General features: G+C 35.9%; 1 protein-coding gene across 1 annotated transcript in view; it reads left to right on the forward strand.

Annotated features, from left to right (window-relative positions):
• PRIM2 (DNA primase subunit 2) overlaps nt 1-15,435 on the forward strand; it is a 315,731-nt gene that overhangs the window by 46,154 nt on the left and 254,142 nt on the right. The window contains exons 6-7 of the mRNA XM_021936782.2: nt 9,661-9,756; nt 11,790-11,927. Coding sequence (XP_021792474.2) covers nt 9,661-9,756; nt 11,790-11,927 — 234 coding nt within the window. The remainder of the gene's footprint in view (nt 1-9,660; nt 9,757-11,789; nt 11,928-15,435) is intronic.

Here is a 15,435-nt window from a genome sequence, read left to right on the forward strand (position 1 = left end):
AGGAAAAAGCCTGAAATATAGAAACTAATCAAAATGTAAATTACAGATAGTAATAACAAGTGTTTACCATGTATTAAGGGTGCGCTGTATGTTAGGCCTATTGTACACACTTTACGTACTTTATTTAATCCCAATAAAAGCTACATGAGACAGGTATGATTTTCTTCATTTTATCCCTGAAGAAACTGTGGTGTAAAGAGGTTAACTAACCTGCTTAAGATTCAAAGACAGATTTCTATGATTTTGAAAACTATTCTCTCTACTAGTTTACTCTGCTTTTATAATTGTTCCACTGTATCTGTTTTTACTTGTATGCTTTGTTAGTAGAAGCAGGAAGCCATTTAATCTTGTCTTGCTCTTTCAGAGAATGAGTAATTTTTTTAGGTATGCAGCCCGTAATCTCATTTAGGAGAACCCAAATAAATGAAATATCCTCATATTTTGTCCAATAGTTTTTAAGGAGAAAGCAAGAGTAAAGAGAATATTCAAGATTATTTTAGGAATTTGAAATAATGAAGTCAATAGCAGTTTATACTAATTATTTGATAGTAAAGTTTCAGACAGTCATCCTACATTTTTCAGTGAGAATTGTCTTATATTTTCCATTTCCATTTTGGTTACAACTAAATAGATAAATGAAGATTTAGAATGTGTTTGACAAATGGATGCATTTTTAAATTCATCAAACAAAACCAGAATATTTATTTATAGCCCATGAAACAGGAAGTGACATGAAATTTAGATAGAATGTGCATGATTTAGAGTGTATTTGCTTACTTTGGGCAAAAAGTTTAGAAACACATTGAATTCCTTAGAATTTTATCTATAACTTTTTTTTTTTTTTTTTTTTTTGAGACAGAGTCTCACTCTGCCACCCCGGCTGGAGTGCAGTGGTGCGATCTCAGCTCACTGCAACCTCTGCCTCCCTCCCAGGTTCAAGCTATTCTCTTGTCTCAGCCTCCTGAGTAGCTGGGATTACAGGCGTGGGCTACCACACCTGGCTAATTTTTGTGTTTTTAGTAGAGATGGGGTTTCACCATGCTGGCCAGGCTGGGCTCAAACTCCTGACCTCAGGTGATCTGCCCACTTCAGCCTCCCAAAGTGCTGGGATTTCAGGCATGAGCCACTGCACCCGGCCCAGAATTTTATCTATAACTTCTAATCTGAGCAAGATTAGATAGCTTTTATTCTCTTTGGGTGGGGGTAGATTTCAATGAGAAGAGATATTGCATTAAACTCTAATTTTTATTTAAGTTCTTGAATTTTTTTTTTTTCAAAATTATATCTTATATATTTCTAAGGCAGAAGACTATTTGGAGAAGTAAAGTCTCTTGTAGCTAAAGTACTCTGTTGTGTGGCAGTTGAACTGATGTGTGCTTCCCTGACATTTACTTGGTAAGCAGTTAATTGCTTACCAAGTTAGAAATAACTGTGGCATCAGTAATACAATACTTGAATTTAGGGAAAGATGAGATGCTGTATTATGCTAGGTGAAGTATTAGTGGTACTTAGGTATTGATGTGGGATTTGTTTAGTTAGAACCTAAAACAATATTAGGACAAACATCTGTATGTTCAAAGATACTAGTTTATTGCTGTATAAAAAGTGATTATAAAAGGATCATGACAGGTTAACACATTTGGCTTCAACTTCAGTTTTGCCAGATCTAGGGAAGATTTATTTGGGCAACAAACAATATATGTAATCAATTATAATTATTCTTATTAATGGTGGGGAACACAGAGATGTATATTAAAATTTTATTTAATTTCAGATAAATGTTTATTGGGAAAATTTGAAATATATTTTTATGTTTAAATCGGATGCTTACTTAAAAAGCAATGAAAGACCATCGTGAAGACATGAAGATTTCTTCTCCTTTCACCCTATCTCCCTGATCAGTGTCTTCCTTTATTAATTGCTGTTTGAGAATTATAGCTTGGCTCTAAAACTTAAAATAGCTGCTTCCTCTCAGATATTCTCTGCAGTGTGTATCTCGTTGCCTATTTGAGTTTCAGAGGGTTTCCCTTATGGAATGCAAAGTGAGAGGTAAATAGTCAATTAAGTAGAGAAGTTACTGTCAACAGAGATATATGTAAACAAAGCAAATACTAAAGCAAAATAATCTGGCTTTAGCTCTTGGGGAAATATTTGCTATTGCTAAACCTCAATTTAAATACTCTAGAATGAGTGTTGATTATCTATAATTTGTGCTCTGACCCTTTAAAATTTTTACCTATAAAACTTTTCATGGCATCTAGTTGTGTTACATTTCTAGTTTCTGTATCTTTATCTTGTCCATCACCAAAGAGGAATTGAGGTGAAAGTTTCCAGTTGATGACTTTGTCTTCCATTGCTTTTAGTGTTACATGTTTGTTTAGCTTTCCTGCGAAGTAGTGTCTGTTTATTTGTTTGGAGACCACGTGGCCTAGTGGATCTTAGCATTGGATAGACTTTGGTTGGAAATCCAGTTTGGTTTCTACTTATATTAATTAGCTGTAAAACTAAGATAATATCTGCCTTGTAGGGTTATTAGTAGGATTAAGTGAGATAGTATACGTAAAATAGTTAGCATAGTAACTAGTAGATAGTACACATGGATTTCAATCATCATCAACTTTTGAATAATCTGCTAGATTGACACACCTAAACTTCATCCTCTGCTGTATTTCAACTTTCATATAATAAATGGTGAGTGAGGTATTAAGCCCATCATCTGATGCACTCCCTCCTCTCACCTCCCGCCCTCCAAAAGGCCCAGTGTGTGTTGTTCCCCATGAAGTGTCCGTGTGTTTTTATCATTCAGCTCCCACTTATAAATGAGAACATGTGGTATTTGGTTTTCTGTTGCTGTGTTAGTTTAAGGAGAATGGCCTCCAGCTCCATCCATGTCCCTGCAAAGGACATGAACTCATTACTTTTTATGGCTGCATAGTATTCCATGGTGTATATGTACCACATTTTCTTTATCCAGTCTATCATTGATGGGCATTTGGGTTGATTCCATGTCTTTGCTGTTGTGAATAGTGCTGCAGTGAACATATGTGTGCATATATCTTTATAATAAAATGATTTGTATTCCTTTGGGTGTATACCCAGTAATGGGATTGCTGGGTGCAGTGATATTTCTGCCTCTACGTCTTTGAGGAATCCCCACACTGTCTTCCACAATGGTTGAACTAATTTATTCTTCCACTAGCAGTGTAAAAGCCTTCCTTTTTCTCCACAACCTTGCCAGCATCTGTTGTTTTTTGACTTTTTAGTAATAGCCATTCTGACTGGTGTGAGATGGTACCTCATTGTGATTTTGATTTGCATTTCTCTAATGGTCACTGACATTGAGTTTTTTTTTTTTTTTTCATGTTTGTTGGCCACATGTGTGTCTTCTTTTGAGAAGTGTCTGTTCATGTCCTTTGCCCACTTTTTAATGTTTTTTTTTTTTTTCTTGTAAATTTGAGTCCCTTATAGACACTGGATATTAGACCTTTGTCAGATGTGTAGATTGCAAAAATTTTCTCTCATTCTTTAGATTGTCTGTTTACTCTGTTGCTAGTTTCTTTTGCTGTGCAGAAGGTCTTCAGTTTAATTAGATCCCAAGTGTCAATTTTTGCTTTTGTTTCGATTGCTTTTGATGTCTTTGTCATGAAATCTTTGCCTGTGCCTATGTCCTGATTGGTAATGCCAATTCTAGGGTTTTCATAGTTTTAGGTTTTACATTTAAATATTTAATCCATCTTGAGTTGATTTTTGTATATGATATAAGGAAGGGGTCCAGTTTCAATTTTCTCTGTATGGCTAGCCATTTCTCCCAGCGCCATTTATTAAATGGGGAAATCTTTCCTCGTTGCTTGTTTTTGTTAGGTTTGTTGATGATCAAATGTTGTGGACATGCAGTCTTACTTCCGGTTTCTCTAATCTGTTCCATTGGTCTATATGCCCGTTTTTATACCAGTGCCATGCTCTTTTGGTTACTGTAGCCCTGTAGTATAGTTTGAAATCAGGTAGTGTGATGCTACAAGCTTTGTTCTTTTTGCTTAGGGTTGTCTTGGTTATTGGGGCTCCTTTTTGGTTCCATATGAATTTTAAAATAGCTTTTCAAAAAATTCTGTGAAGAATGTCAGTGGTAGTTTGATGGGATTAGCATTGAATCTATAAATTGCTTCGGACAGTATGGACATTTTCCTGATACTGATTCTTCCTATCCATGAACGTGGAATATTTTTCCATTTGTTTGTGTCATCTCTGATTTCTTTGAACAGTGGTTTGTAGGAAGAGGTCTTTTACTTCCTTTGTTAGCTGTGTTCCTAGGTATTTTATTCTTTTTGTGGCAATTGTAAATCGGATTGCCTTCTTGATTTGGCTCTTGGCTTGGCTACTGTTGGTGTGTAGGAATGCTATTTATTTATTTATTTGTTTATTTTTTGAGACAGTGTCTTGCTCTGTTGCCCAGGCTATACTGCAGTGACATGATCTCAGCTCACGTTACAACCTCCGCCTCCCAGGTTCAAGTGATCTTCCTGCCTTAGCCCACTGAGTAGCTGGGATTACAGGTGTGGGCCACCGTGTCCGGCTAATTTTTGTATTTTTAGTAGAGACAGGGTTTCTCCATGTTGGTCAGTCATGAACTCCTGACCTCAGGTGGTTTACCCGCCTCAGCCTCCCAAAGTGCTGGTATTACAGGTGTGAACTGCCTTACCCAGCTGGAATGCTAGTGATTTTTGCATGTTAGTTTAGTATCCTGAGACTTTGCTGAAGTTGCTTATCAGCTTAAGAAGCCTTTGGGCTGAGACAGTGGGGTTTTCTAGGTATAGGATGATGTCATCTGCAAAGATAGTTTGACTTTTTCTCCTCTTGTTTGGATACGCTTTATTTCTTTCTCTTGCCTGATTGCCTTAGCAGGAACTTTGAAGACTATGTTGAATAGGGGTGGTGAGAAAGGGCAGCCTTGTCTTGTGCTGATTTTCAGGCGGAATGCTTCCAAGCTTTTGCCCATTCAGTATGATACTGGCTGTGGATTTGTCATATATGGCTCTTATTATTTTGAGGTACGTTCCTTCAATACCCAGTTTATTGAGAGTTTTTAACATGAAGGGATACTGAATTTTATTGAAGACTTTTTCTGCATCTATTGAGATAATCATGTGGTTTTTATCTTTAGTTCTGTTTATGTGATGAATCACATTTATTGATTTGTGTATGTTGAACCAGCCTTGCATCCTGGAGATGAAGCCAACTTGATCGTGGTGGATAAGCTTTTTGATGTGCTGCTGGATTCGGTTTACAAGCATCAGTGTTCGCCAAGGATATTGGCCTGATATTTTCTTTTTTTTGTTGTATATCCACCAGGTTTTGGTATCAGGATGATGCTGACCCTTCCTCTGTTTCTCAGGCTAGAGAGTAGTGGTGTGATCATAGTTCACTGTAGCTTTAAACTCCTGGGTTCAAGAGATCTTCCCACCTCAGTCTTTTTCAAAAATTAGCTGGATGTGATGGTGTGTACCTAGTAGTCCCAACTGAGACAGGACTACAGACACACACCATCACATTCAGCTAATTAAAAAACATTTTTTTTTTGGTTGGGTATAATGGTTTATGCCTGTAATCTTAGCCCACTGGGAGGCCAAGCTGGGAGAATCACTTGATTCTAGGGATTTGAGACCAGCCTGGGTAACATAGTAAGACCCTGTCTCTATAAAAAATGGCCAGGCATGGTGGCTCACACCTGTAATTCTAACACTTTGAGAGGGAAAGGGGGAGGATCCCTTGAGCCCAGGAGTTCGAGACCAGCCTGAACAACATAGGGAGCTACCATCTCTATAAGAAAAAATATAATAATATTAAAAAATTTTGAGAATAATTAGCTGGGCATGGTGGTTCATGCCTGTAGTCCCAATTACTCAGAAAGTTCAATTACTCTGTGAGCCATGATCATACCATTGCATTCCAGCCTAGGTGAACAAACAAGACCTTGTTAGAGATGGGGGTTTCACTTAGTCGCCCAGGCTAGTCTCAAACTCCTGGCCTGAAGCGATCCAACCGCCTCAGCCTCCCAAGTAGCTGGGATTACAGATGCCAACTCCCATGCCTGGCCATTTTTATATTTTAACCATTCTAATTGTCATGTAGTGGTATGTCATTGAGGTTTCCATTATGGTTTCAAACCCTGATGACTAAGGAGGTTGAGCATCTTTTAATATATTTTTTGGCTCTTTGAGTTTTCTCTTTTGTAAAGTGCCCGTTAATGTTTTTTGCTCATTTTTCTATTGAATTGACTCTTTTTTGTTATTTCTGTCTTGGCTGTTCTTGGCCCTTTGCATGTTCTTATACATTTTAGAACCAGCTTATAAATGTCCACACACAGAGGCATACACAAAAGCTATTATGATTTTGTTTGGGATTATATTGAATCTATAGGTTAATTTGAAGAGATTTAAAACATTTACAATATTAAGTTTTCTGGTTGATGTTTAGGATATCTCTGTTAATTAATTTTTCTCCAGTTTCTCTCTGTAAGGTTTTATATTTTTGTTGATGAAGGCCTTGTATATATTTTGTTAGATTTATTCCTAGATCCTTGATAGTTTTAATTCTGTTGTAAATGGTAGCTTAAAAAATTCCATTACTGAATTTTGTTGCTGGCATATAGAAATACAATTGGTTTTTCTATATTTTTTAATTTTTTGAGACCGAGTCTCACTCTGTTGCCCAGGCTGGGGTGCAGTGGCATGATCTTGGCTCACCACAACCTCCACCTTCCAGGTTCAAGTAATTCTCCTTCCCCACCCTCCTGAGTAGCTGGGATTACAGGTGTGCACCACCATGCCCAGCTAATTTTTTTTTTTTGTATCTTTAGTAGAGATGGGGTTTCACCATGTTGGTCAGGCTGGTCTTAAACTCCTGACCTCGTGATCTATCCGCCTCAGGCTCCTGAAGTGCTGGTATTACAGGTGTAAGCCATCGCACCTGGCTGGTTTTTCTATATTTGAATCCAGAAGCCTGACTCAATTAGGCCAATAGTTTTAATAATTTATCGTGGATTCTTCTGGATTTTCTAAGTATACTAAATTATATAATCTGCAAATAGAGAATTTTAATTCTTCTTTTTCAATCTTGATCCTTTTTTTTTTCTTATCTATATTGTTTTTATTCATGGAGTCTCATTTCCTGGTGTGCTTTGTTACTGTTGTATGCTGGAGATTGTGTTTGGAAAGTTATTTGTGGACTATATTGAAGCTTAGGAGGATTGTATCTTTCTAGAAGGGTTTTCATTTGTCTTTTTTTTTTTTTTTTCACTGGCCTGGGGTCATTGTTGATCCAGGACAATTTTAATTTAAATCTGGGATCTGAGATCTCAGACCCACTAGATAAGTTGAAAATGGGTTACAGATCCATATGAAGGCTGATAAGGTTCTGGTTCATCCTCAAGTAATTGTTCACAGTTACAGGAATTTCAGGGATTTCTTCCTGACTCCATTGAATTTTACATTTCTGTGCCTAAATTTTTTTTGTCTATTTCTAGAATTTTTTTTTCTTTTTCCTTTTTTTTTCTTATATAGGCCTAATCATCTCTGAAATGTCATTTCTTATATTCAACTAGATGTGTGTTTGGAACCTGTTTAATAAAACACGGATTTCATTTAGTGATATAAAACAGCACATCACAAAGGTTTTTTGCACATTGCTTGATTTTAGGTCTTAGGGCAGGATATTTGTATGTTCCTGTAAGGGCTCAATGGGCTCAGGAATGTCATTTCTTAGATTCTACAAAATGTGTGTTTGGAACCTTTTTAATGAAAACCCAGGTTCCATTCAGTGATATAAAACAGCACATCAGAAAGCTTTTACTTTTTCTTCTTCCTTTTTTTTTTTTTTTTTTTTTTTGAGATAAGGGTTTGCTGTGTCACCCAGACTGGAGTGCAGTAATGTGATCATGGCTTACTGCAGCCTCTAACTCCTGGGTTCAAACAGTCCTCCCACCTTAGCCTCCCAAGTAGCTGAGATTACAAGTGCATACCACCATACCTGGCTAATTTTTAAATTTTTTTTTTTTTTTTGTAGAGACGGAGTCTCACCATGTTGCCCAGGCTGGTCTCAAACTCCTGGACTCAAGTGATCCTCCCGCCTTGGCCTCCAAAAGTGCTGGGATTATAGATGTGAGCCACCATGCCCAGCGTTTTGCTTTTAAAAAAACAAATCACTTTTTATGGTTTCCACTTCGTACAGATTGTGCTTGTCTTTTATTTCTTTACACATGGTAATAGTTATTATCTGTAAACTTTGTGAATTCTTCTGTTGTTTTTGTTTGTGAAGTATAGTTTTAGTATTTGGAAATTTATTCGTAGGAATACTTTGAGGTGTACTGTGACGGTTCCTCCAGAGAGGATTTGAGTTTGCTTTTGCGAGGTGCCTGGCCTTTTGAATCAGGTACTGCCTTAAAACAAGTTCAAGGCTTGGGATTCCCTGATAATCCTACATTATTTGAGCAGGAAAGTCTCTCGTCAGATATCCCACTTTGTGTGCCTGACTTTGTATATTAACTTTCTGTGCTGTAAAGGTGTTTTTAAAATTTTATCAGTGTTTTGTTTTGTTTTCTCTAGGAGGTTGACCTGAGTAATATAGCCTGTTTTACTGAAACAGCAAGTTCTACTGCAGTTTATTTAACTAGATACATGTTGGACATTTAGTTTTTTTTCTTTATTATTATAAATAACACTGTAATGAAGAGAAGTTTTTATTTGTGTGCTTGTCCTGTTATTTACTTGTGATTAATTTGGAAATAAAATAGTTACAATCTGCATTTTTAAAGGCGATTTGCTATATATTATCATAGTATGGTACATAAAGATTGTCCTAACACTGTATATTCTAAATCTTGTTAATTTTTACTATTTTCATACATGGAACATATTACACATTATTATTTTAATTTAGCATTTATTATTTTTACTTACATAACTATTGGCTGTTCATGTTTTACTACTTTTGGATTACAAAAGCTTACATACTGCCAACTAGGGGCTTACTGAGGCTAACTCACATATCAGATGATGTAAATATTTCCTTCAGTTTGTCACTGATATTTCATCTTCATTTACAAAAATATATATATATATAGGTCTTGAAGTTTAACGCTTTTACTTACCAGATCTATCAATTTTTTATAGAGCCATAATCAGTCTGAGATAATAAATTTGTAGTTTTTCCTAGGAAAACTAGTGTTTTAAGTTTGGAATTGTCTTATGTGGCTAGAAAATTAAGAAATAGTCAAACCACTCTAACCTCAATTAGGATAGATTAATAAATTAACATAACTCAAATTAGGATAATGCTCACTTTTAGTCTCTATTAACCTGAGTTTTATTATAAATTTTTTCCTTTTTCTCATTAAAATATTTTCTCTTTGTCTGCTACTGTTCTTTTGATGTATACCTTCAGAAACTGGCAAAGTTAAAATTTGAAAGAATATTCAATTTAGATTTTTTTTCTGTATTTTGCCTTCACTAATGATAATGATTCAGATATCATGTTAGAAATGATTTGAGATATCAAGGTTTTAAAATTTTTAATAAAAGTAAACAGTATTCATTAATACAGGAAATCATTTTATTGAAACTGAATGAGGACTTCAAATTTTTATAACAGCTTAAAATGTTTTTTTAGATAAGTGATGAAGAGAAGACTCTTCGAGAACAGGAGATTATTGCCTCATCACCAAATTCGAGTGGATCTAAGGTGGTGTTGGAGTCCATTTATAAGGTATGTAAACATGTAAAATACTTCCTAGGTTTTGTTAAATATGTCACATTAAGCTTTATATACATATTTAATTAATCCATTTTTATAGCCTCTCATCACCACAGCTATTGCGTCTCTTGCACAGATACTGTCCTCATTGCACTAATGGTGTGCCAGTGTTCTCTGCTGGGCTGTCTCCTTCCACAGACGCATTCCCAACCCTGCTTGGGCCCTGACCTCCCCCTACAGGCTGTTTTCCTAAAGGAAACCCTCCTCGCATTGTTTGGGTCCTTACACCCTGCACTGGGCTGTCCCCTGCCCGGAAACCCTCATCACCCATTTGGCCCAACACTCTGTTTGGATTGCTGCCTTGCGTGGAAGCCCCTTTTGCTTCTCTTGGCCTCTGACATCGTGGTGTCTTGCCTCATGGTCTCTGGCATTCCAGTGAGCTCTGACATTGTAAGCCTACTTTTTTCCTATGGGAATGCCCTCCTTAACCTACTCAGATTCCATCATCCAGTGCTGGGCCACCTCAGTTTCCCCTCCCCACTCAGTGTAGATAACTACTTCACATGAACCCTTCCAGAAGGGGAAGAGGGATGAGTTTAAATTCATTTTACAATTTGATAACCGTAACCCCACAATTTCCTTTGAAAAGAATGTGCTAATTATTATGAGTGAGTGCCAGTAGTTTAAAATCCTGCCCCATTCCAGCTTCTTTGTTTTGACTGTTGGGCCATCATTCAGTCAGCCTTTTAAGCTTAGAGTGTGGGGATCAATATTTATTTCTCTTACACCACACATTTCCAGTTAGTCTGCCTTCACATCATCTTTTGCTTCTACTTGGGCATTTTTATTTCCTCTGTGACCACCTTAATAAGCTAGAATCATGGAATATTATGGCTAAAGAATCCCTAAGGGTCAGTTAGCCTATCTCTTCCTCCCCTCTCTCAGTTTTACAGATCTGGCTGCTGAGATTTAGAGGCATTCATTAAATTCACCAAATAAGTCTAGTCAGTATCAGAGCTTGGACTAGAACTCATGTTTCTTCTCTATATTATTGCAGTAAACCCTCTTACCTGCTCCTCTAATATGTCCTATGTAAGCTACCTATTTGGTGCAGTATCACACAGTTCTATCCTGTAGGGCTGTTTGACTTTCCATGTGTGCCCATGAGGGCAGGGACTGTGTTGTAGTTGTAGAAATCGGTAAATTAATTGAAAGTTGTTAAAAAACACATGATCTGTTTATAGTGTGCGATGTCGTTGGATATACAGAAAATTGTATGCATTTATTTTTCTTCCTTAAAACTTGAATGAATAGGCAATTTGGGAGTCATTTTTCACCTACTTTTTTAACCTCGTTTTTTTAAAAAAGAAAAACTATTGGAGAGTAAGAATGATTTTTACAGTTTACTAATATCATACTTTGCTCATTTCAGAATTTTAGGATTGTTCAATGGGGTTTAAAAATCTAAGATTTTAAAAAATAAATACTTGGGGCAAATGCTTATTTTAATAGCAAAACCGAATCCTTATTATTATTTCCATTTCTTAGTATTGAGATTAGCTTTCTCAATATATTTCTCTGGAGTGAGAATGGAAACATAGATGAAGAAACTGGAATTACTTTACTTACAAGTAATTTTCAGCACTGAATATGTTGTTTACAAATTAGGATTCTCTCTGATGCAGAATACAGTGTGGGGTATGTGAGGTGAATGCAACATGTGTAGAAGTCTTGAGTTAAGAGTTTGAAATCCTGGGGATTATGTTTTGTAAATTCAGAGGTTAAGGAATAAAAGAAAGTATTCCAACTTGGCCTTTTAGTGTTACTATTTTTCAAAACATAACTCTGAAACGAACATATTTTTGTACTGCCACTCTTTGCTAGTGCTGTTGAGTTTTAAGGAGGATAAATTAATCATTTTGTTATTCTTTTGGCTCTGCTAGGACTAATGAATTTCTTTGTTTATACTTTATACATATGAAGACTTAGGAGGATTTCTTAATGACAGGTGCTGACTTATTTTCCTTGTTTCACTCTTAATTCAGATCCCTTTTGCTGATGCTCTGGATTTGTTTCGAGGAAGGAAAGTCTATTTGGAAGATGGCTTTGCTTACGTACCACTTAAGGACATTGTGGCAATCATCCTGAATGAATTTAGAGCCAAACTGTCCAAGGCTTTGGCAGTAAGTACTTTACTTTATTTCCATATTTGACATGTTCACACTTTCAGTTATATACCCTTGGTAGTTTTGTTCTGTGTTTCTCTAGGAAATAAGTTAATTCAGTTTTCATAAAATGATATTCAGGTTACTTATGATATTGTACTATTAATCCCAAAACTCCTAGGTTTTTATTTGTTACTACTCATAGTTGGTTTTTAAGTTTTTTTTCTTGATCCTACTAATACCAATGCTGAGTGATTAATTTTGTCAGTAACCTCTGTGAGTTTCTTCATGGTCATGTCTTTTTTCCTTAGAAATAGACTTCATATATGGCTCTTAACAATTAATGTGGCCTGTGCTAGATATAACTCCTAGATTTCTGTTCTGAATTAGTATTTGGTATCAGTAGAAGACAGTATAGAAGAAAATCTTAAATACTAACACAGTGATATGCTAGTGCTGCAATGAATAGCTCCGTACTGGGTGAATTTGGAGGTAGCTGTGTTGAACAAATGACATGATCAGTGATTTTTAAGTAGTTTGTTGGAAGTGTGACTCTTAAGTGGTCATATCTTAAAACTATATACATTTTTATATGTAAAACAGATATTTTATAGTTGTTGTCTCTTAATCTGAGTCTAGTTTTTAATACTTTTTTTGTACCTGATGCAGAAGAAGACCTCAAAGTTGTGTGACATGGCTGCTTTAAACTACACTGATCATAGTGTAAGCATATGCCAAGCTTTCCTTCTGAGTTAAAAATTTAATATTTTCTGATATAAATAAATTTTTATTGATTCTCTGGGGTTACCTAAATATGTATACTTTAGCTATGTCAGCATTTGGGAAGACTAAAATATTAACTCTGTGTTTATTAAATGAAGGAATTTATGAGAACACCTAGCATAACAGATACTTAATAACTGTTAATATTCTTTCTCCATTCCTAATCCTGTTTTTTCTTTATCCTCATTAAAGTTGATGCTTTTAAATTTTTTCTTTGCTTGTCTGTCACTACCCTAGATTATATTCTAGTTATAACTAAGAATAGTGTCTTTCACCACTGTGAAACTCTGTGGAAGACACTGATGTTTGTCTACTGTTTGGCCATTGCTCTTTTATTCACCCATTTTCTCTCTGTTGACATTTTAGACCACATTTCTTTGTGTGAAACAGACAAATATTTTCCAGGATATTGGACAGTCTTAGCTGTCATCTATTAAATGCTGGTGGTGGCCCCCAGTCTCCATGACAACCAAAAATATCACCATACATTTCAGAAAACTTCTGGCATGTTAGTACTACTTTTAAGCTGATCATAGTCATTTCCTTCTTACCAAATCTTTGATTTATGCCTGTGACATTGTAATTGTGGCTAAAAAGTATGAGTTCTTTGGGGACTTCTGAAAAAAGTTTTTCTTGCTAAAAAAAAAAAAAAAAGAAAAGAAAGAAAGGCATGTGGGATGAAGCAGTCTTTTTTACCCCCTCTGGATATTGTTGTAACTGAATGTGATGCCTGGAACAGCTGCAGCCATCCAGAGATGAGGCAGGTACCTTCGGGACAACCCGATTTGCTGCATAGACATGTAGAAAGATGGAAAGAATCTGAGTCCTTGTTGCGGTCATTGAGTTGCTAAATTAACCTATTCAGGAACCACCAAACTTTTTATTACATGGGATAATGAAGTTTTCATTTTTAAAGGCACTAACTTAGGAACTCGTATTTGAGTGGAATTCTCTTTCTCTAGTAGCAGAAAGCATCCTGGTAACTAGATCAATGTCTGCATTAGTATTTTCTTTTCCAGTTGCAGTTAATAGCCTGTGCTACATTAGCCAGTAAATATAATCTGCTAGCTCATAAAATTGAGAAGTCTAGCCATAGTATGGACTTTAGACATAGCTTGCTGAATGTTTCATCCCTTTCTCTGAATATATCTTTACCCTTATGTGTATGCCTTATCCTCAGTCTGGCTTTCTGATGGTTGCAAAAATAGTTACCATGGGATCAGGCTTTATTTCTGTATAGCATACTATCTAAAAGAATTGCTTTGTCCCGGGGCAGAAGTTTGAAATCAAGGTATTGGCATGGCCATACTTCCTCTGAAGGTGCTGGGGAAAGATCTATTCCACATCTCTCTTCTGGTTTCTGGTAGTTCTTTGACTTGTGGCAACATAACTCCAGTCTTCACAAGGCATTCACCCTGCATGTCCCAAATTTCTGCTTTTTCTAAGGGTATCAGTCATATTGGAATATCATTTTTCTGAGGATGTCAGTCACCTCTCAACTCCAATGTGACCTCATTGTAACTAAGTACATCTGCAATAATCCTATTTCTAAATAAGGTCACATTCTGAGGTACTGGAGGTTAGTACCTCAACATACGATTTTTTTTGGGACAGAGTTTAATCCATATCATGTGTCTATCACTAAAGCAGTTATTGTGGTTTAAGGGGTAGCCTAGCCTAAGATCGTATGTCTGCCCGTTTAGATGGAGGATCATGGGAGCTGAGAGTCAGTGTGTTCCTGAAACCACAATATCCCAAACAAAAATGGATAATTGTTAGGAATGGGGAGAGGGGAGAATGATGATGGGGAGGCAGACAACAATTTTCTACTACCTAGAAAAGACACTTAATATGAATTAAATGTACAAAGTTTTTCACTTTGTAATTTCTATTAAAGCCAAGCTGCCCAGTGCCTAATAATCTAACTATGAAAATGAATCTGAAATTCTTTTACTTTTGGGGTTTTAAAGCTACTTCTGATTTTGTGTATTGCAAAGCTTAAATACATTTTTAATAAGTTTTGACTGTTTATTTTATAAATTTGCCTTGAAAGCAACTTTAAAAAGTTGTACATTTGCCACACATTTTTATTTTAGATAAGTCAAGATATTCCATGTATATTTGTGATTTATCATCCCGATATTCCAGTGTAGAAAGAAGGGTATGTGACAGATTTTTGCGAAATTTTACAATTTTTTTCTACTTTCTGGGTAGAAGTGAGGGATCTATACTGAGAGAAAAGACAAAACTTGGGTTCCTAAGTTTGTAGTAAATTCATTTTCAGCCAGCTGCACCTATGCTTTGTACCTCGTTGATAAGAAATATAGTATTTATGAACTTTTAATTCCATTCTTCTTCTTTCTACTCATTCTTCCTGCTCCAAGCATACTTTTTTAAAAAAATTAATACTTTAAAAAACTTTGAAATATCACAGACTTACAGAAAATTAAATAGAAAATAGCAACTTTTTCTTTAAATCATTTGAGAATGAGTTCCCAGCCTGATGTCTTGTCACCCCCAATACTTGTTAGTGTTTATTTCCTTCATACAGAACATCTTCCTGCATAACCACAATTCAACATCAAAATAAGAAAATTAATGTTGATAAGTTACTACTGTCTAACCCTCAGACCCCATTGAGGTTTCACCAGTTGTCTCAATCACATCCCACAGGCAATTTTAATTCACATTTGTTATTTAGTTGTCACCTCTCTTTAGTCTCCTTCAGTCTGCGACAGATTCT

This window comes from Papio anubis, chromosome 6, assembly GCF_008728515.1.
Source record: "Papio anubis isolate 15944 chromosome 6, Panubis1.0, whole genome shotgun sequence".
NCBI classification, from domain to species: Eukaryota; Metazoa; Chordata; class Mammalia; order Primates; family Cercopithecidae; genus Papio; species Papio anubis.